The sequence below is a fragment of the Petaurus breviceps genome, unplaced genomic scaffold (assembly GCF_028583685.1).
Source record: "Petaurus breviceps papuanus isolate PSGF00001 unplaced genomic scaffold, PetGlider_PUasm1.0 91133, whole genome shotgun sequence".
NCBI classification, from domain to species: domain Eukaryota; kingdom Metazoa; phylum Chordata; class Mammalia; order Diprotodontia; family Petauridae; genus Petaurus; species Petaurus breviceps.
The window spans coordinates 84415340-84438507 of NW_027187419.1; the positions used below are offsets into that span (position 1 = coordinate 84415340).

The following is a 23168-nucleotide window of genomic DNA, read 5'->3' on the forward strand; positions in this document are numbered from 1 at the left end:
TTATCTTCAAAAACTACATGTACATAGACCATTCTCATAAAGATTTGAAAGGGATATTTTCTCCTCAATTGCTTTTTACTGTTTGGGGAACAATATTGCTTATTCTCTGTCTCAAGTTCTTAAGAAGAGAAGAAGGTGTGATGGAATAAGGAATGAGAAAGGAGGGGAGATTCTTTACTAGAACAATAGAATATTAACACAGGAAGGAACATTAGACATCATTTAGTCTAATTTTCCATTGTCTACAAACTTTCTGTCAGGGAACATGTACTTAAATTGTCAGGAGACCAGAGGTGTGCTGGGGCTAGCTCTAACCAGCTTACAAGAGACCATTATTAGATTTTCAATGTGTTTACACTTTAGCATTTACACTTTGGACAGCTACAGTGGACAGAACACTGGGCTTGGAATACAGGAAGACTTGTCTTCCTGAGTTCAAATTCAGCCTCAGATACTTATGTGACCATGGGCAAGTCACATTGACACAGTTTCCTAATCTAGAGAAGGAAATGGCAAACCATGCCAACATCTTTGCCAAGAAAACCTCAAATGGGGTGGTGAAGAGTTGGACACAACTGAAATGATTCAATATCACCTCAGAAATTAGCAGTTGCTTCAAATCAAAGCTTGATTAGTTGCTTTGTTGATTGTCAGAACTTAAGAAAGTATAACAATGCAGATGAACTTTAAAATTATGTGTGTGCATTCCCATGCCCATCCCCTTATCAAATATTTACCAGCACACAAACCCGTATTACTCTAGAAATCTTGAGTAAGCACAGCAGAAGCACAATAGAAAGCTCAGAAAATGAAGTTATCTCCAGCCTGAAGGCCTGGTGACTAGGAGCTAATTATAACAATGGCTAGCATTTATATTGTACTTTTAGGTTTGCCAAGCTTTACATCCATTATCTCATTTGAGCCTCACAACATTCCTGCAAGGAATTTACTACATACATATCATTCCTTGTCTTTTTTTCAAACTTCAGTTCTTAGAAAATTCTTCTAAATATTGAGTCAAAATTTATATCCTTAATACTTCTATCCATTGGTGCTAGTTCTGATCTTTGAAATTATAGAAAATATCTAGGAGCTCTTCTGGAAAGTTGCCATGGTATCATTAAAGAATGGTGCATCTTGAGTAAGGAGGACTGGGCTTGAAGCCCAGCCATGACACATATTAATTTCATGACCTTAAAGAAGCCACTTTAACTTTTCTGAACCCCAGTTTTCTAATCCATAAAATAGGGTTGATTATGATCCCATTCCATGCTTCTCCTTCAATAGATTACCTTCTCTGTCACCTTCTCATTATAGACTGGTTTGGGGTTGTCATCTCTGGGAAGAGCCTTGAGTACCCAACCCATGTGGTGGTTGTTTAATATATTAGATTTTATTCTTTTCACTTCTATGTTTGAATAAATGACTGCCTACAACTAAACTATATTTGTGTGATGACTGAAAATTTCTGGAAGTAGGAGTTTCTGGGTAAATTATAATCACTTTTATTAACTCTGTCTAGAAAGCAATCAACAAAACAGGCTCATTGTTGCCCTCAGTGAACAAAGAGAGCAAGCCTATCAAATCTTCAACATTATAAGGTCTCTTGAAAAGGGGGTACATTTGAGGGGGGAAATCAGCTCTTATTGGTTAACAAGTAATGAGAAAATGAATATTATAATGAAAGGTGGTCTGACTCCAGTGAAGGTCTTGAGGTTCATAACACTGAGCTGTCAGTCTTGGTCAAAGAGACTTATCAATATTCATATCATCCATTTGACAAAAGGGAGAATCCACATTTTCCCAGACCTGTCAGAGTAAAACACAATGAGAAGGAATCCACCCATTCACCTAAACTTAGAATTTCCTTACTATTTGATTAGATCTTAGCCTTCCTGGCTGGGTCAGTCTTTGCCCAAGATTTCCCACACTGGTGGATCTCTGGATAAGGAATTAAAAAAGGGGGGAAATTTTGGTCCTAATTTGATAGTTAGTTATTAAATACAAGAGAGAAATAATCATTTCTCTCACTTGTGTGGTCAACTTTTATGCCATGCTTATAATTATATTCCATTGAAATGAAGAAGAAAGGGGAAAAGGAAAAGTTTTCTTACTGGTTTGTGGCAGAGTCAAGAATCTAATTGCATAAATACACAAGATCACACCACTAAACTGAAGAAATAAGTCCTGATACCCATAAAAAGAACAGTTAGGGAATAGGGTACCCCTGAGCACCTCCTGGGGTGAGTAGAGCATCTGGGAGCCAGGGAAGAACTGGGCACTAGAATTACCAAAGCCTTGCTATTGAAAAAGATCAAGCAAGAGGAAAGCAGACCCATCCCTGCCACCCCTCCCTTAGAATTTGGAGGATAGGTCCTTTTTCCACAGGTTTTTCTCACTTCCATGATGTCTACAGGGGTAAGTTTGGAAGCCAGGTGGCTGGGTGAGGGCCATTACTACTCCTACAAATCTTGGGTTTAGGGTCCTATGCTGTTTCCATGAGGATGTGAAGGGAGGTGATGATCAAGGTGGCAGCAATGGTTTGACTCACCTAGCTCATCTCTCCTCTTGTCTCTCCCTCAAAGTGCCTTGCTACTTTAGCTAGACTGGCTTGCCTATCCTATGTATTTCTGGCCTCTTTTAAGAAAAAGTTTCATTCTAGATTTGAAGACTGCATCCGAAGGTAGAATTTTACACGTGCTTGACTTTTACTGTTGTCCTTTGAGTTTTCCTTTTATATGAATATCTAATTGAAATCTAAAGTAGACAAGATACACCAGAAAAGCCCCCTTTTTTTCTTATCTGAGTGAGCCTAGCAGAATTCCAACATAAATCATATAAGCACTGAATGAAGAATTCTTCGGTCTTTTCAGAAGTGCTTTCAGAAATAGGTTTTCTTAATTTTTTCCTTTCTTTTAAATAGTTATAGAAAACTACAGATATTAAATATCCACAAGAAGAATTAACAAGTTCAAACAAATTTACATATATTCAGGTTTTTTTTTTGTCTGACTGCTTTTAAATTCATAGATTTCCTGAGCATAAAGGGGAAAAAAAAGAATTTGATTTGACATGTTCACTGAAATAGGTTATTCTTTTGCAAAAGTTTATTTCATCTGACATTGTTCAACACTTGAATTGTTGTTGTTAGGTCATCTGTAGCCTAATTAGTGCTAATTGGTTTTGTGAATGGCATGATTATTAATGCAATGTAATTAGCTTAGAACATTTATGTTTGAGGGGTTTTTTTGGGGTCTGCATCATAATGAGGGGTGCTACTTATGTTTATAGGCACCTATGTTGAATGAAACCCATGTTATCATGACTTTAGGTACATTCCACATTATTTGGTCTTCAGAAACCTTGACTGAAAAAGATGCCAACTAAAAAATAGGGTATCACATTATAATTCCCAATCACTAGTATGCAAAAACATGGTTAGATAACATTTTTTTTCTTAAGTAGAAAGCCTGAGTGAATCTATATGAACCCGAGTGAATGAATCTTGTCTCTATTGTTTATTCTCTGTGTAACCTTGCAAAAGTCATTTAATCTCTCCAGGCCTCCTTCATTCATCTGTTGTTCATCTGTAAAATGGGATTGGTCTAGATCACAGGTGTGGAATTTAGGGCCTACCTGTTGCTTGCAGCAATAACAACTGCCGTGGGCTGCTCAATGTCCAGCACTAAGCATGATCGGAGATGAGAATAAGAAATGACCAGACCATGTGGGTAGTTCAAGGAAGAACCATGAACTCCATTTATTGATTCTTAGGACAAAGTTTTTATAGAGCAAATGAGACAAAGGGAAAAAGGACTCAAGTTTATCCTGGAAGTAGCACAGAATGGATAATTTTATAAGGATTTGTTATCTAGGTGCCTAAAGTCTTGGGGTAGAGCCTTTGATTTCAAAACTCAAACAAAATCCTTTTAAGTGTAGCCCATATCAAAAGACCCAAGGAGCAAGCTTAACAAAAAGCCACATCTCGAAGGACCTTCTATGGAGCACATTGTCAAGATTTTTATCTGAGTCCTGGATCAGGCCTCCTTGGCTCCCCACATAATCTGAGTGCTGAATCAAATATTTTGGCTCTCAACAAACAACATTCAGTTAAGGCTGAATCAGATTAAAATGCAATTGGGAAATGTATAAATAAAAATACAGTAAAACATAGATAATGTTCATTTGTAGCTTTCTAAGTCAATAAGTCTATTTGAGTTTGGCAGGACTCACCTACCCAGACTCCCCACCCCTCTTCCAGTTTCACCCCAACAGTCATCAAGGAGGGGAGAAATACCTGTGGTCTTCTAAAGGAAGGAAGGAAACAAGCAATTCTATGATCCTACTATGTGTCAGGTCCTGTGCTAAGTGCTTTACAAGTATTATCTTATTTGATCCTTCCAACAACCCTGGAAGATGGATGCTATTATTATCAACATTTCATAGTGGAGGAAATGAAGGCAGATAGCGGTTAAGTGACTTACCCAGGATCATACTCAGGCACTGTTCCACCAAGCCTCATAATCTGAAAGAAAGGAAGATGCCTGAACCAAGAATGTACTCAGCAGCAATTACCCATGACCACTCCCTGGAAATTTTCTTTTATTTATTTTTAAAGGCTATCTATCTTGTTTTTATTGATACTTTTTGCTTTTCTATCACATTTATTTCTGAATTTGTTCCTCCCACTTCCCCTACCCAAGAAGTCATCCCTTGTAACAAAGATTTTTAAAAAGCAGTTCAGTGAAATTAACCAGTGCCTCAAAAAAAAAAAGTAAATGTGTGAGGAACAATTTGAACTCACACCATTCTGACTCCAGGTTCCACTGAACCACCTAGATGCCTTATGATTAATTAGAATTCTACTTCCCAAATATAGGACTGAAAATTTAGAAGTTAGACCTCAGATGCCAGCTTGTCCAATTCCCTCATTTTACAGAAGGGGGAACTGAAGCCCAGAGAGGTTAAGGGACTTGCCTAAAATCACAAAGGTAGCAAATATGATCTGAACCCTGATTCTTTAGTGAGGATTCTTTCCATTATACTGTGCTGCCTGGCAGCAAAACTGAGGTTTGTCTTTTTTGTTGTTCTTCTAACCACATTACTGGGAGAAGACAAACAAGTGGGCTACAGAGACTTTTTTTTAAATGAAAGGTTTTCTTTATGCTGTTTTAACACAACGTACACTTCACTACTTTAAGTAGAGCTATAATTAAGTGATCTGTAAAAAAAAAAATTATCTATAATTCTCAAGCTTCAGGCTATCTATGCTCTAAAGCTGCAATGTTAAAAACCCAAGGCTGTCAGTAAAAAAAGCAAACTCCCTGCAGCTCTTCTGGGGAGCTCTCTCAACTCTGCCCTTTCTCTTTGCAGTCAAAGCAGGAGGAATGAGAGTTTCCAAAAAACAAGAAAATGCAGTTGTGGAAAGAAATGCCAGAAAAGGAGGACTAGAGAAGGCCAGGTAAGGATTGTTTGTCAGGATGCTAACTTCCCCTCTGCAACCACCACTCCTAGATTGTAAAGAGGGCCATCAGGCATTCTACTTCCTGGCCCAAATAGACCTCTCCTTCTTTTGTGCTGGATCAGGGAGAGAAATAGCCTCCTTACAACAGAGTTACCTCATAAAAAATGAGGCAAAGATACAACCTGGTACAGAATCTAGGAAACCCTTGATCTGTGATGTCATCAGGACTGGGGGGTGGGGGTGGGGTGGAGAGGCAGGGAAGAAGGGAAAGGGAACAAGCACCTACTATGTTCCAGGCACTGTGTTAATTGCTTTGTGAATACCATCTCATTTGATTTTCACAACAACCCTGTGAGGTGGGTGCTATTATTTATGCCCATTTTACAGTTGAGGAAAGTGAGGCACACAGAGGTTAAGTGTTTTGCCCAACGACACACAGCTAGTCAGTTTCCAAGGCTGGATTTGAAATCAGGTCTTCCTGACTTCAGTGCTCCAGCTGTCAGGGAGCTAGAAAGTGAAAATGAGATTAAAAGGTGACGTCACCTTCAAGGGGCAGCTCCCTTCCATCACTTTGCTATGGGGTTCTTTAAATGCTGACACTGACACAATACTTCAATGCTTACAGTCACTTGTAGTGCTCTCAGAAGCCTGGTGAGCTAGGTATAGGTAGCCCAGGTGTTACTTATGCCATTTTGCAAAGCCCTAAAGAGACTGAGTAACTTGCTCAAATATCTAAGGGGGCAGGAGCTAGGATTAAAACCTCCAATTCCCAATCCACCTCTTCTCCATTGCCTGCATCCAAAGCTAATGCAGTTCCCTCCTTACTATTTTCAGATCACCTCTTAAAATATTGTCCTCAGCTTGACCTGCTTTTATAAGATGCTTTGGGGAACAAGACTCCCAAATTTTAAATGAATACTTTTTGGGTTTTAAATTCACCAACTCAATTATTTAAAAACTAATGGTCACTATATTTGGCATACCTAGAAGGCATCGAATTTGTTTTCCCCTTGCTGATTCTACCACATCCTTGACACACTACACTATGCCCAGAGCTAAGCAGAGGAAAATTGTTAGTTAATTCTGTACACAAACATCCAGAATAATTCTAAACACCATTTAAGGAAAAAGGGTTAGAGGGGAGGAATAGTGTATTCAGCAGATAATGAAACATATAGACCTTGTTACTCCAGGAAGACATTATTATAGAAAATATTCAAGAAAGGTTTGATTAAATTTATGGATGACAGGTTTGTAATGGGGCATTAAAAGAAAGTCAAAGGTATTTTGGGTCCATCCTTAAAGCTTTTTAGGTCAACTTCATGGAGGTTTACCACTGTCAGAGACAAAATGTGGTATGGAATGGAACATTGGGTAGGACCTTTCTTGTTTTCTTTGGAAAAAAAGAATATTTAAACCTCCTCCTTCTAAAATTATGTTTACCTCCCAACCTCTGTTCTATTTTATCTTTAAGAGGAGGAAATATGCTAAAGATTGTTTTCTACATTCTTAAAATAAAGTACCTGTTTGCCTCATTAGCAATAGCTATTTAATAAGAGATAATAAAAGAAAAACAATAATGATATAGGGGAAACAAGTAATTAAATTAAAACCTGTTTCAGTTGAAATCACTACTGCAAATATAGGACAAGTTAATTATGATAAGCTGTTCTTTTGTCCAGACCTGGATTCTGAGAATTAAAAGTCTGTGTCTTAAAGGATCTAAACATAAAAAAAGACCCTTCAAGAACAGCTAAGTTTAACAGCCTTATTTGGGAGTAAGAGAAAGCTAAAATACAGAGTTTAAATGGCTTGCCAAATAGTAATTAGAAGAAGTAGGATTTGAATGCAGTGCCTCTGAGTTCAAGCCAGTGAACTTATACTCACTTTGTATAAGGTGCTTACATAAGGTTCTTATAGTACCTTATGTAGTATATTTACATTATGTAAATGGTTATGGGAGTCCATTCTAACATGGTCCTGGTTGATGGATCCTAGGTAGGATCTCTATGGTAACACCAATAGAAACTACTTCTGAGTCACTCACTGTCAATCAGTGCTAGACTGCCAAGTAGGCACACAAGTACAGGTTTCAAACTGTGGTTTCAAACAAGCAGAAGTTACTAACCCTAGGGTAATACACTTAACTGTTCTTTGAAAGCTTGCTAAGGGCTAAGGCTGAAGAGGAGGTATTAGCCTTTGAAGTTGCTCCCAGTGGAAATGGAGGAATGGCCAGAGTTAGGAAGTACTGGCAGTTTGAGACCAGAAGTAGTGGTGTCTGGTATAAGAGTTGTTGGCCTGAACAGCCAGAGGTGGGAAAATATGCCCATAGGAGAAGCAAAATTACAACCAAGATCAAGAACAATCTGAAGATGGAGCAAAGAGATTTGGATCAGGTTCAAGCTAAATGTGATGAAAGCTAAAGTAAACAGAGGTATGAACTTGACAAAGGATTGCTTCTGTTTCTTGCATTCAGCTTTCTATAGATAAGCAGAAGTGTTTATGCCATGTTGGAGAAGATGTGGGAAAGTTGGAACACTAATTCATTGTTGGTGGAGTTGTGAGCTGATCCAACCATTCTGGAGAGCAATTTGGCATTATGCCCAAAGGGCTAAAAAAAAATTTACATATCCTTTGAACCAACAACACCACTTCTAGGGCTATATCTCAAAGAGATCATAAAAATGGGAAAAGGACTCGATGTACAAAAATATTTATAGCAGCTCTTTTTGTAGTGGCCAAGAACTGGGAATTGAGGGGATACCCATCAATTGGGGAATGACTGAACAAGTTGTGGTATATGAATGAAATGGAATACTATTGTCTTATAAGAAATGATGAACAGGTGGACTTCAGAAAAACCTGGAAAGACTTATGTGAACTGATGCTGAGTGAAGTGAACAGAATCAGAACATTGTATATAGTAACAACCACAGCGTTTGATGACTGACCTTGATAGACTTAACCCTTCTTGGTAATGCAAGATCCCAAAACAATTCCAAAGGACTCATGATGAAAAATGCCATCCACATCCAGAGAAAGAACTATGGAACCTGAATGCAAAGCAAAGCAGACTATTTTCTTTTTTGTTTGTTTTGTTTTTCTTCTTTCTCATGGTTCTTCCCATTTAGTTCCTACATGATTAATGTGAAAATACGTTTAATAGGATTGTATATGTCAAGTCTATATCAGATTGCATTCCATCCTGGGGAGGGGAAAGAGAAGAGAGTGGGGAAAAATTTAAAACTTATGGAAGTGAATGTTGAAAACTAAAAATAAAATAATTAATTTTTTTAAAAAAAGAAGTGTTTATGCCCAGCCACATGAGGTCATCTCTGTCCTCTAGAAAACTCTCAGCTAGACAACTCCCACTGCCACTGGCCACATAGCTCCCACCAGAGATACCCATCTGTAAGCAGCAGTATACAGCCAATGTCCATAGCAGCACACACACAGAAGTTCATCTGAAACCACCCAACTCACACATATGTCAGTGTGGCTATTGAATTCATACTGGCTCCACCAAGGTGGCCCTTGAGGTCCTCAAGTACAGGCCTTTGAATCCACATTTCTCAGAACAAATCACCTTTAAAAAAAGGATTTATTCTTAAAGCTTGGACTCAGTCAGAAGGTCACACCCAAGGATCTAGAAGGCCACATATGGCCTCAGGGCTGCAGGCTCTCCAGCCCTGGATAGAACAAAGACACAAGATAGCAGGCAGGCTTCCAGGATATTGACTTCAACCTCACATGGATTTGTCCCATGAGTCCAGGTTTGGTTGCCCAATGGCAGGTCTGGGAAGGGTCAAGTACCAGAACTCGTTGATATCAAGGTGTCTAGCATCAGCAAAGCTAATGCAGAGTCTGTCAAAAGTCAGAGGTAAAGAGTATGTCCCTATAATATCCACACCAGGCTTCTAGCATGTAGTCTGAGTAGGGGTAGGGGCAAGAGTATCTATTCTACATCCTATATATAGTAAAGTAGTTGGTAATGCCAGTCAATTAAATTCAATAACTATTAAGTGCGGTTTGTGTGACAATTACTGTGCTAATTCCTGGGGATACAAAGATGGACATAAAATAGCCCCTGTCCTCAAAGAATTTACATTCTACTAAGTGGATACAGTATGTATATTGACAGTTAATTAGTCAGTCAATAAACATTTATTAAGTGCCTACTATGTGACAAGCACTGTAGAGATAAGTAGGTACAACAGATAAACAAATTAAATGCAAACTAATTTGAAGGTGGGTGGGAATCACATAGGAGGTGACACTGAGCTATGTTTTGGAGGAAACAAGAAATTATTATCAGAGATTAAAGGGGGACCACCTGTACAAAGTCAAAGAATAGCTAGTCAGCCAGTTTAGCTAAAGTGGAGAGTCCAGAAAAGGAATTAAAATTTAATGAGACTGGAAAGGGAAGTGGAAGCCATATTGTAGGGAGTTTTAAATGCCTGGCTGAGGAATTTTTAATTTATCTGAGAGGCAATAGGCAGTCATTGAAGGTTTTTTTTTTAGTAGAAGGGAGATATAGTTTTATGAATATCAGTTTGATCAGATTGCACACTGTCTTGGGGAAGGCGGAGAAAATTTAGAACTCAAAATCTGATGGAAGTGAATGTTGAAAACTAAAAATTAATTAATTAAAAAAATAAAGAGAATTGCACAAGGCAAAAAAAAGAAAAGCAGTTTGACAGCTTTGTGTAGGATAGACTGGAGAGTAGCTAGCCTGGAAAAAGGGAGACCGATTGGGGGAAGGGAAAGAAAAAGGAGAGAATAAGGTTTTATATAGCACCTACTATGTTCTATGTACTGTTCTAAGTGCTTTTAAAAATATCTCATTTGTTCCTCACGACAACCTTGTGAGGTAGGTGCACTTATTATCCCCATTTTACAATTGAGGAAATGGAGGAAAACAGAGGTAAAGTGATTTGCCCAAAGTCATACAACTAGTAACTGTCTGAGGTTCTTTTTGAATTCAGGTCTTCCTGACTCCAGGTTCAGATTTCTATCCCCTGTGCTATCTAGCTACTGTAAGAAACTTGGAAGAACTGGGAAGCTTATACTAATAATCCATGTGAGAGGGGAAGGAAGCCTATAGAGGCTGAGTAGAGAGAAAGAATGGATGTTTATATATATTTATATTTAACTATATTTATATATAACTCAAGAGATGGCCCCTGGATGAATGTAAATACTAAATATAAGCTGTTTCTCTTTGGCCTAGAACCCTGAGGATCTTTCCCTTCCAGTGTGATTTTTTTTTTAAAGGGGCCATCCCTTGAGTAACTACTTAAAGAGGCCTATTCACTGAATGAGTGTTATCTCACTCCAAGTGAGAACCCGAAAAGACCTTAGCCTGAAAGGGCCAGGGTCTCCCATTACATGCTGGGCCATCTCCAGTTATCCTAACAAATATCTGAAGGACAGAGTAGGGCATTTTCAAAGAAGGCTTTTTGGACATGTTGAGTTTAAGGTAAGACATCTAGGTGGCGACATCTAGCAAAAGGTTCTTAATGTTGGACTGTAATTCAAGGGCATAATTAGGACTAGATGTGTAGATCTAGCAGTTACCTACAAAGAAATTATCTTTGAGCTAGGATCTAGTGAGATAGCACATGGGGAGAATGTAGAGAGAGAGAAGAAAAGGTTCGAGGCAGAACCTTGAAAGACACCCACACTTAGTGGTCAGGAAGATGAGAATCCAGCAAGGGAGACTGAAAATAAAAGGTCATACAAGTAGCAGAAAAATCAAGATAGAGAAAAGAGTCATGTAAGACAAAAGAGGACAAAGGGGAAAGGGGTATCCAGGAAAAAGGGGTGGTTGACAGATTCAAAAACTACAGAGAGGTAAAGTAAAATTAGGCTAAGAAAAGACTGCTGACTGTATTAAGTAAGAGATCTTTAGTATCCTTAGGTAAATCATTATGAGTCAATTAATGGGCTTGGGATACAGATTGCAAAGTTTGAGAAATGAGTGGGAGGTAAGGAAGTGGAGGCAATAAGTATAGACTATGCTTTCTACAAGTTTGGTTGTGAAAGGGAAAATAATAATCAAGCAGTCATTTGAGGGAAAGCCAGGCTCTTTTGAAGATTTTGTGTTTTGGGGGTTTTGGTTTTTTTTTTCAATAATGAGAGAGATCTGGGTATATGTGTACCCATCATGGAAAGAGCCTTGGATAAAGAGAAATAAAAGATGAAAGAAAGGACTGGGGCAAGCTGCTGGAAGAAACAGAAGAGGATAAGATGAAGAATATGGCAGAGTTAGCTTTGGACAAAAGAAAGACCATCTCTTTATCAGAGTATAGAATAAAGAAGGAGAGAATAGTGATTAAGTAAGGGGAGATACCAGGAGGTCTTCTACAGAGAGGGAAAAGGGAAGATGATATGAGGACTCTGAGGGCAGAGGAGGTTTGGAATAGCCAATGCTGGCCACAAAACAAGATGACACAGTTGAGAGTAGATGTGATAAAATGATGAGCTGGTTGATTTAGAAAAGCAAGGAAAGACTTGAATGAAATAATGAAGAGTGAAATGAGCAGAACCAAGAGAACGTTGTATACTGTAACAGCAATGTAGTTCAAAGAATAACTGAATGACTAAGCTATTCTGAGTATTATAAATATTCAAATCAGCTACAAAGGACCTATGAAGGAAGATGCTCTCCACCTCCAGAGAAAGAACTGACAAATAGAAATATGCATGGTATGGTTTTACATATTATATGTATGTGTATATCTCTCTCTCTATGTGTGTGTGTGTGTTTATGCTTATGGATATATATGTGCATGTGTGTGTATATATATATTTGTGTTTAATTGTAGCCTTCTTAAGGTTGGTTGGGAGTAAATAAAAAAATAAAAAATGCATAGCAAAGAACAAAAGAAAATCTAGAAGGAAGCGCAGAAAAGCTGGGTTGCTTTGAAAACAATGTGTAGGATTTATTGCATAAGATTTTGTGAAATGAAATGTATTGTTTTATATTGAATTTCCTCATGTTCTTCTGCTTACATGGAAATGTTTCTTTTTTGTGTTGTATTTAAGTTTAAGATGAATAAAAATGTTTTTAAAATAAATTAATTTTTTAAAAAAGAAAGTAGGTAAGATAAATTTGTAGTGAACTCAGCATGGTTTCATGATTTTCTTCTCTATTCAACAGTACATACACAGGAACACAAAAAATAGATTGTGGGGGTGACGTAAGGGGATTTGGCAACTTGTTACTAACAATGGAAAGCCAGCAAGAATTTCCAGGGTACCTGATAATGTGTAACTGAATTGGTCAAACATGGATCATGATTTGGAAAGGAGGAACATAAGGGAAATGGAGAAGAAGAACAGGAAGGCTGGAAGAAGTTCAGGTCAAGATGAACAGAGAGAAGAGATTTAAGGAGAGTGAGGCAGATGGAGAGAATAAGAGATAGGAGATAGTGGTCAGAAAGGAATTGCAGAGTTCTCAGCCATGGAGGCAGAGCAGATAGAGATAATTGTCAGATCGAGCACATAATCATCCCTGTGAATAAATGGATGAAGGTGGACTCGTAGAAGTTGAAGAGATTAGCCAAGATGCTTGAGAGGAAATCATTATGCATATTAAATTCCCCACTTATGAAAGCAAGACTTGGAGTGGGAAGGAAAACTGGCATCCAGGGTCTGAGTTCTTTGAGAAAAGAAAGATACCTGGAGGTCAGTAGATAAGGGTGGGACAGGGAGTGGGACTGGGTGAAAGTTCCATAAAAACCAGATAGACAAATGGGGATAAGGAGAAAGGATTGTGTCTGCTCCTCTTCTTGACCCAAAAGCCTTGAGAGAAGGAGTATCCAGTGCTGAGGGTGGCCAGTAATACACGATCTTCTCCTGAAAAGTAGGTTTCCATTAGCCCAGGAACATAGAAGTGTAAATTGAAAAGATCTAGGATAAAGGGAAGTTTGTCAAGAATGGAGTCAGGTTTCTGGAGGTCATAATGAAATGGATAGGAAGAGGGAAGGTATGTATCATAGAGGAAAAGGCTGAGACTACAGGGAATGATGGAACTCAGCAGATATCAACTATGAAGGCTGGAGATAAAGGTAGTCAGGTGTTTGCCTGTTTGCATGGGGAACTTGATATGTTGATAGAGGTCCTTGGATTCTAGTCTATCTCTTACCATTCAGAGAATCAAGGGGATTATTAGGTGGCGAACAGAATCAACAATTCACTGTCAAAATAAAAGTCACCAAACCAGAAGCAGGCGTGGTAAAGGAATGTGAACTGGACAAAAAACTTACCTCCATCTGTGACATGCAGTGAACTGGGACCCCTGGGGGCAAGCCCAGCCTACTGATCCCTCCAAATGGGCCACTTCTTCAGAACCCTCCAGTTCGCCTTTTACATCCTCCTAAAATCCAGGCAATTCGAAAGAACTGCAATGTAGCCACAACCACATGAAAAAGTGCTGCAAATTACTAACAAGAAGAAAAATGCAAATTGAAACAAGACTGAGGTTTCACCTTATGCCTTGTAAATGAGCGAAAATGACAAAAACTGGCAGCAGTCAATGCTGGAAGGGATTTATGAAGACAAGCACACTAATATATTGCTGTGAAATGGTACAACCATTTTGGAAAGCAATTTGGAATTAAGTAAATAAACTGATTAAAATGTCCAAACCTTTTGAACCAGAGACCCCCTTATTGGGCTTATACCCCAAGGAAGTCATTGATAAGAAACAAGTCTCCATATATTTCAAAATATTTATAGCAGCACTTTTTGTGATATCTAGGAGTTGAAGACAAAGTAGATGCCTATTGACTGGGGAATAGCTAAACAAAGTGTGGTACGTGAATGCAATGGAAAATTACTGTGTTATAAAAAATAGGTTAATTGTTGTCCTTCATTCTTGAAGAGGACCAAAATGACATCACTATATTAGAATCAATATATTAGAATATTAGAAATAATCAGACCAATACAAATAATATATGTGATGAATACAAAGAAGCATGGAAACATCTAGATGAAGGAAGCAGTTGTAGAATGAAGGAAGCAGAGCAAAGAAAATACTATCCACAGTGACTACAATTTAAATGGAAAAAAAAACACCATAAAGTTTTTCTCAAATATATAGAGAACTGAGTCAAATTTAAAAAAATACAAATCATTCCCCAATTGATAAATGGTCAAAGGATATGAACAGGCAGTTTTTAGGCAAAGAAATAAAAGCTATCTAAAGTCATATAAAAATGCTCTAAATCACTATTGATTAGAGAAATGCAAATTGAAACAGTTCTGAAGTACCACCTTGCACTTATCAGATTGACTAATATGAAAGAAAAGGAAAATGATAAATGTTAGAGAGGATGTGGGAAAATTGAGACACTAATGCAATGTTGGTGGAATTGTGAACTGATTCAACCATTCTGGAGAGCAATTTAAGACTATTCCCAAAGGGCTATAAAACCATGCATACTTTTTGACCCAGTAATGCCACTACTATGGATCCCAAAGAGATTTTTTTTTTAAAGGCAGTGTGGGGTGGGTCAGCTAGAAAGGACTTATATGTACAAAAATATTTATAGTAGCTCTTTTTGTGGTGACAAAGAATTGGAAACTGAGGAATGGCTGGACAAGTTGATATGTGATTGTGATGGAATACTACTATGCTATGAGAAATGACAAGCAGGATTGGGAAAATTTTTTTTAATTTTTTAAAAAACAAGTGAGACATGAATGAAGAGATATGAGAAGATACCCTCAACCTACCCTTTCTGTAGGTGGGAGATCCACAGCTGTTACACATGCCCACGTTTCTGGACTTTCTCAATGTATCCATCAGTTGCACTGACTTTTTTTTCCTCCCAGAAAAACCAAAATATCAAAAATCCCCAAACCCCTATTTATCATATGAGATGGCTCCTGGGGATGAAGGCAGGAAGGGCTACCTGAGATACTATGGGAATGTAAGAAACAGAAAACATTCATCAAATTTTTAAAAATAAATTAATAAATCCCAGGCAACTGAGTCAGAAAGAGAGACCAAAATGCCTGGTTTGAACCTAACCAAACAAAGTTTGGATAAAATCTGAAGACCCATTGACACCTAACAGTGCAGGCTCATTGTTCTTATCTAGTCCTGCTGGAACATTGCCTGGGTATCCTTCCATTCAGGTGACCCGAATGCAGCACAAACATTTCCTTATTTTTCTTCATTGACTCTCCTGTTGACCCTGGCTTTGTTTTGGCACCTCCCTTATTTGTCCTCAAGCTTATCTCACTGGCACCTCCTTCAGAATGGCTAGAAGCTTTGATTCCTGTGGATTTTGGTCCTTACCCAAGGGCTGAGGCTGTTCTCACAATTGAAGAGATTTTAACTAATCCAAAAGAAGGAAATATTTCTCTCTCTTTGAAATCTATGTAGAAAATATAAACAGTACTTACATGTACCTAAATAATCATTTTATCTGTTCACACACCCCCCATTTGCTGATTAGTAAATTGGATCTTAGATTCAGATCTGAAAAAGACCTCAGAGGTAATTTAATCTACCCTCCTCCCATCATTTTTATAGGAAAGGAAACTGAGGCCCAGAGAGATTAAGTGACTTGCCCAAGGTCACACATGTAGTAAACATTAAAAGTAAGATCTGAACCTACATCCTCTCACTCCAAAGCCATTCTTCTTTCTACTATATTGTACTGTATCAGGGCAGCTAGGTGGCACCATAGTGCACAGAGCACCAGGCCTGGAGTTAGGAGGACGCAGTGTTCTGAGTTCAAATCCAGCCTCAGACCCTTACTAGCTGTGTGACCCTGGGCAAGTTACTTAACCCTTTTTTGTCTCAGTTCCCTCACCTAGAAAATGAGCTGGAGAAGGAAATGGCAAACCACAAAGCTACTGCTTTGTCAAGACCCCAAACAGGGTCATGAAGAGTCAGACACAACAGAACGACAATATGATGACTAGAAATTGCTTATTATAAACTCATAATTATAGACATTTTCTTTATTTGGCCTTTTCTTGTATGTTTATAGCTAATATGTGAAATTATTTGGAAAAATATGTTATTTCACCAAGATTTTTAAAACTTAATACTTGTCTTTCCTCAAATTCTTTTTTTAAAGTTTTATATTTACTGGTTATAGTCAGTTTCATTGTTTCATTTTCTGGATCTAGATTGTCTTTTTATAATTCTGTAAGACCTTATTATGACCTAAAAACAAAAATATATTATTGTCTTAGCTTATTTTTATATCTTTCAGTCTTAAGAGATACATTTTAAATGCTTAAAAATATATGTAATTTTAAATGTTTTCCTTTTTCTAAATGCTGGAATATATATCTTTATATATCTGTATGTACATATACATATATGTGTGTGTGCTTTCTCTATGATACTGGTATCATAGGCAGCTAAAAGTGGCACAGCACATAGAGTGCTAGAATTGGAGTCAGGAAGGCCTGAGTTTGAATTTAGTCTCAGAAACTTACTAGCTGTGTGATCTGGGTAAGTTGCTTACCCCTCAGTGTCTCAGTTTCCTTATCTGTAAAATGGGAGTAATAATAGTACCAACTTTCTAGGATTGTTGTGAGGATCATATAAGATAATCATACATAAAGTACTTTGCAAACCTTAAATCACTAAAAATTCCAGTTATTATTATTGTCTAAGACAAGTCTTAGGTCTGTGCAGGTAAATGTTTCACAACCTACTCTCTGCAAAAGAAGATACAGATATAGATATAGATATACACACAGATATGTATATATGTATACATGACATATATATACATGTAGACATGACACATCTTTAAATTAATGTGCTTTATTAACATTTTTCCATCACTTTTTTAAGTCTAGACAATCAATAAAAGAATAAATCAAGCTCCCATTTGTAATGCTTGCCAGTTTACAAAGTATAAATGCTCCCACTGAAAATTTAACCATCAACTCAGCGGCAGCAGCCTCCAACAGGCTCATGCAAAGGCCCCGAAGTCTCAGTGCCTAGGGAACCAACCCCCTGTTGTCTGAAGACTCCCCTGTTGTCAGTGTCCAGACCGTTTCTTTCTTTGGGCCTCAGGCAAATAAAGGCACAGTATGAATACTGACTTATGATACAGAAATATTGAAATGAAAAAGAAAATAGTAACTGAAATCTGCTTTACCAGCTAAACTACAGGAATAACGATTTTTAACAAGCAGGAATTGCTCAGGAAACTTGAGAGAGTAGCATGTCAGTAGCTCAGCACTTATAGACCTACCTTTGCTTCTGGAATGAATGTATTTAATCACTCCAACGCAGCATTTTCGTGGGTGAACAACTCTCATTACATTTCCTAGGAAAATTGCCTTTTTAAAAAAATGGAGAGTGCTTCAGAGTAAATAAATAACTGAATGTAATAAATCGTTGTCTTTAATCCTACTGACTAAGCTAACAAATATGAGCCCTTCAGATGCCAAATGCATGGTCTCCCTCAGGAAATTGTACTGTCAGATCACACTGCAATGTGATATGACAAACTGCCCTATAGCCCAAAATTCTGCCTACAAAGCTTGGCCAACTACCTGGCCGCCAAGATCCAGAGGTTTGTAGACATGAAAAGGAGGAAGGAAACAGCACCTACTATGTGCCAGACACTGTGCTAAGGGCTTTACAAATATTATTTCATTTCATCCTCACAGCAAGGCAGGTGATATTTTACGGTTGAGGAAACTGAAGCAGCCAGAGGTTAAGTGACTTGCCTAGGGTCAAACAACTAATCTGAGTCAGAATTTAAACTCAAGTTCTCCTTACTCCAGGACCAGTGTTCTCTCCACTGCACCAGCTAGGCACAGAAAGCAGCAAGTTGTATCAGGCATAGCCAAAGCAGAAAATGCTATCCACATATAACATATGAATGTTTTAGAGGGGGAAGGAAGGAGGCAAAAATCTCATATATTTCCTTTTTGTCTTTACAGCGCTCTTGCCAATGTTGCTAAAATGCAAAGTATGGTTATATTAAACGATGCTCTAGAGAAGGTAAGTATGCGTGAGGAATATACACAGAGGCAAAAACATTTACCTCAGAGCTATTTAACTAGTACAGGACAAGTAGGACTTTCCCCTAGACCACCAAAAATTAGAGGAAGCCTGTAGCATGTATAATCCTTCAGCATCTGCTTAGTAAGACAGTTAAAACTGAAAGCTTCCATATGGTCCTTATACCATCCCTTAGCTGCTCCTGAGGTGAGTTCCAACTTGGCCTTTTGCCTCTTCCTTTCTTCACCCATTGGCACTTGTGTCCCAAGGAATCCTCTCATCCTCCCCTGAATTTGTGTTCAAACAAACAAAACAGTTGATTTGGAGTATGTTTTTACTATTTGCCTCCAGTCACCAAAATTGATAACCATGCCTAACAAAGGAATCAGCTCTTGGAAAAGAAGTCATTTTCCATCAATGACAATGGAACAGAATGAGATCACTAAGAGAGATCACTTTTCAAGGAAATGTTCCTAAAATAAATGTTTAATAAATCCCTTTGAAAATAGAACGGGAAGCAAAAGCAAAAGATCATATAGCAGAACTCACAAAACTGTCCCTTTACAATCCAAATTCATTCCTAAGAATATTAGGTTTTTTTAAAAGAAAGAAAAAGTAGATTCTTTGCCCAATAGAAATCAAGCGATTTTTTTTCCTGATCTTGGCAATTCAAGCTGCTTTCCAAATTCACTGCAGAAAGGAAAATCTGAGTTGAGGAGTGAGGGTGGGATGAGATCTGGAGATCTGGATTTGGGGGAGTGACCCAACGCAGATAGATTTGGGACTTGAACAATGGTCTTATTTTGATATCCCATAGTTCCTCTAAGTACTCTCACAAATCTACCCAACAAAATGAGTCTTACATGGACATCTGTGTGACACAGTGGATTCCAGGCTGGGCCTGGAATCAACCAAGACCTGAGTTCAAATGCAGCCTCACTATGTGACTGAGCAAATTATTTAATGTTTGCCTCAGTTTCCTACACTGCAAAATGGGGATAATAATATTGCTTACCTACCAAGGTTGTTGTGCTAATCAAATGAGATGATAATTGTAAAGCTCTTAGCATAAATTCCTGGCACATAGTAAGTTCTATATAAATGTTAACTAGTATTAATATCTTCAGATATTGGTGGTAAGTGTTCCTTACCACACTCCTACAAAGTATGTGGTGGAAATTACATAGACACCGAAGGAAGAAGTTGTTGTTATATTGTCATGTCCAACTCTTTTGATCCCATTTGGAGTTTTCTTGGCAAAGATACTGGAATAGGTTGGTTCTCCAGCTCACTTTCCAGATGAGGAAACTGAGGCAAACAGGGTTAAGTGACATGCCTAAGGTCACACAGCTAGTAAGTGCCTGAGATGGGATTTGAACTCAAGTCTTCCTAATTCCAGACCCAGTTCTCTATCCCCTGTGCCATCTAGCTGCCTTAAAAGTAGAAAGACCTGGCCTCCAGTCCTGGCTCTTACACTTATGGCATCATTATGACCCTTCTAGGCTTCAGTTTCTTCATGCATAAAATGAGAGAGTTGGATTTAAGGCCTTCTCCAGTCCCTTCTTGTTCTAAACCTCTAATCCTAAATAACTGTATTCCAGATGTTATTGAGCTCCTTCTCCTGATGTTCTCATATTTATCAAGTCAACAACCATTTATTAAGTGCCTACTATATGCTAAGGGGGCAGGAATTAAGGAAGACTTCTCTAGCTTATTATGAGGAAGACCTATAGTAACTCCACTCTCCTTCCTTATTAAGAGCACTATGGTCTCCATGAACCAGTGGCAACAGGCCTAAACCGGAGGTCTGCAAGATACTTCTGTCCAATTGTGAAACAAGTCTCCACTGCTCCAGCTCCCTGGTCCCCTCTATAACACTGTCTGTTTATTGGCTATAATTTCTGGGTCTGTTCAGTTGTTTTGTTCTGGGTTTGGTGGGGGTTTTTTTCCTAAAATGAAAATGTGCTAACACCATCTGGAATATTAAAAGGAGAAAAACATAGGCTCTGGATACAAAGAACAGCCTTCCAATTTTGACAATTCATTCAGATCCCTCAAATAGAACCATATAATTTCTAAGCTGTGTGGGTCCTCAGAGGTCATCTGATGCAAACCAAACCTGATCTGGGATCTCTCTTGTAACAAAGAGAAGAATTGTGATTGGTCATCAAGTGCCCCGCCCCTTTTGGGATTGTAATATAATCCATTCAATTTTTGGACTACTCCAAATGTGAGCAAGTACATCCTTGTATCAAATGGAAATATGCCTCTCGGCAATTTCCACCCATTGTTTCTGGTCCTGCTCTCTGGAGCCAAACAAGCCAACTCCCTCTTCTGCACCACAGCCCATCAAATATTTTAAGAAAGCAATTACTCTTATTTGCCATGTCAGACATTCCTCATTCTTTTCCCAGGAGCACAGTTTCACAGGTCCTGCCTAAGCAACATAGCCTTTATTTTCTCTTCCAATCGTACTTTCTTTTCTCTTTTCACTGATTGCCTTTTTAGTGTGGTGCCATGGATTCAGTGTTGGAAAGTCAGGAACACCTGAATTCAAATCCTGCCTCTGAAACTAACTGTGTGACCAAGGCCTAGCCATTTAAACTTTCTAAGCCTTAGTTTCTTCATCTGTAAAATAAGGACAATAATTTCTGTAATATATAGTGTTCTTTACAAAACTCAAATTAGATAATGTATGCAAAGCAGTCAAACATTTATTAAACAATCAAGCATGTATTAAGCACTTCTAAGGGCTAGGAATACAAATACAAGAAAGCCCCTGCTGTAAAGATTACATTCTAATGGGGGAAGACAACACATAAAAGTCTTTTATCAGCATCTTTGTTCAATCATTTTCAGTTGTGTCTGACCCTTCCTGATCCCATTTGGGGTTTTTTGGCAAAGATCATGGAGTGGTTTGCCATTTCCTTCTCCAATTCATTTCACAGATGAAGAAACTGAGGAACAGGGTTAAGTGACTTGCCCAGGGTCACACAGCTAGCCAGTGTCTGAAGTGAGGAATGAGGAATTTCTCACATGAAGTGAGGAATCCAAGTCTAATTCATGTCTCTAACCATTAGGTTGTATGACCTTATCTCTCAGCCTTTAGAGTTAGTTATATTGGGGTGGCTATGTGGCACAGTGAATAGAGCACTGGCCCTGGAGTTAGGAGGACCTGAGTTTAAATCCGGTCTTAGATACCTGACACAATTACTAGCCATGTGACTTTGAGCAAGTCACTTAACCCATTTGCCCTCCAAAAAACAAAAAATAAAAATAAAAAATAGAGTTAGTTATATCTTCATACCTAGATAGTTAGGTGGTGCAATGGGTAGAGTGACAGGCTTGGAGTTAGGAAGATTCCTTTTTGTGATTTCAGATCTGGCCTTAGACATTTATTAGCTATGTGACCCAGTCACTTAACCCTGTTGGCCTCCGTTTCCTCATCTGTAAAGTGAGTTGGAGAAGGAAATGGCAAGCCACTCCAGTATCTTTGCCAAGAAAACCCCAAATGGGGTCACAAAAAGTCAGACACAACTGAACAATGATGACAAGATATCTCTTTAGAAAGAAAGTATGTGCATAACTGGGCTAGAAACCAAATCCATCTCCCTCACTTACTAATTGCAAGCTAGGTGGCACACTAGGCTATACTTGGAGTCGAGAAGACTTGAGTTCAAATCCAGCCTTAAATGTTGACTAGCTTGTGTGATTCTGAGTAAGACATTTGCCTTCTATCTGCTTCATTTTCTTCATTGGTAAAAATGGGGATAATAGCACTTTCCTCACAAAGTAGTTGCAAGGATCAAATGAGATAATATTTGTAAAGTGCTTTGCAATCCTTAAAACATGATAGAAATGTTAGCTATTATTGTTTTGCCTTAAAGAACTCATTTAAGTTCTCTGGCCCTCTTCCATTAAAGAAAATAAAAACACAAATCAGATTTTGAGCATAATAATCCCTGCCCTATTAACTCAATAGCTTGTTTGTGATTGACAGGAGCAACTAGGCACAGTGGAAAGAACAGTAGTTCTAGAGTCAGAAGGCATGGGTTCAAATCTCACCCTTGATGCTTACCACTTATACCTTGGGCAAATCATTTAATCTCCATGAGTTTTTCACCTCTGTAAAATGAAGAGACCCCAAAGTTTCCTCTAGATCCATGACCCTAAATAATCTACTTTGACATTAAATGTGTTATAGAATTGATATTATATTGCTTGCCTTTTCAACAGGTGGGGGAGAGAATTCAGAACTCAATTTTTTTTTAAAGAGTGTTAAAAATAAATAGCATTTTTTAAAAAAAGAATGTGTTAGATAAATTCTAGGCTACATAGGGTTTTGGGTGGAATCAAGGTTTTCCAAGTTACCAGAAAGGTCAGTGAGTCCTTTGTGAAATGGAATTGGCAGAAGAAGGCTCTCAAGAGAAAGCGTTCTGTTGTTTTATAGATGAGGGTCCTGTCGTGGGAGTATCTCTGAGTTTCACTGACTCTGTCTGGATGTTTTGTCGTAAGCACTTTGCTTAACCGTGTGTGGAAATTGAAGTGCCAACAGTAGACTTTGAAGTTAACATCCTGTAAAGATGAATGGGAAGAAATGGCTGTCTGGCACTATCATCCAAATGTGGGCTCTTAAGGAAAGAACCGCACTGGTCTCTGTGCCTCAAAAGTGGCTTTCCAGCCAAAACCAGGAAGGCTTTTATTCTT

The 23168-nt window shown here is 38.3% G+C and overlaps 1 protein-coding gene across 2 annotated transcripts in view; it reads left to right on the top strand.

Moving 5' to 3' along the window:
• The window catches only part of DAPL1 (death associated protein like 1), a 36770-nt gene that overhangs the window by 8883 nt on the left and 4719 nt on the right, over positions 1-23168 (top strand). The window contains exons 2-3 of one of the 2 annotated variants that reach the window (XM_069080790.1): positions 5374-5461; positions 18401-18461. In XM_069080790.1, the coding sequence (XP_068936891.1) occupies positions 5374-5461; positions 18401-18461 (149 nt within the window). The remainder of the gene's footprint in view (positions 1-5373; positions 5462-18400; positions 18462-23168) is intronic. The other variant, XM_069080791.1, reaches the window with a different exon arrangement.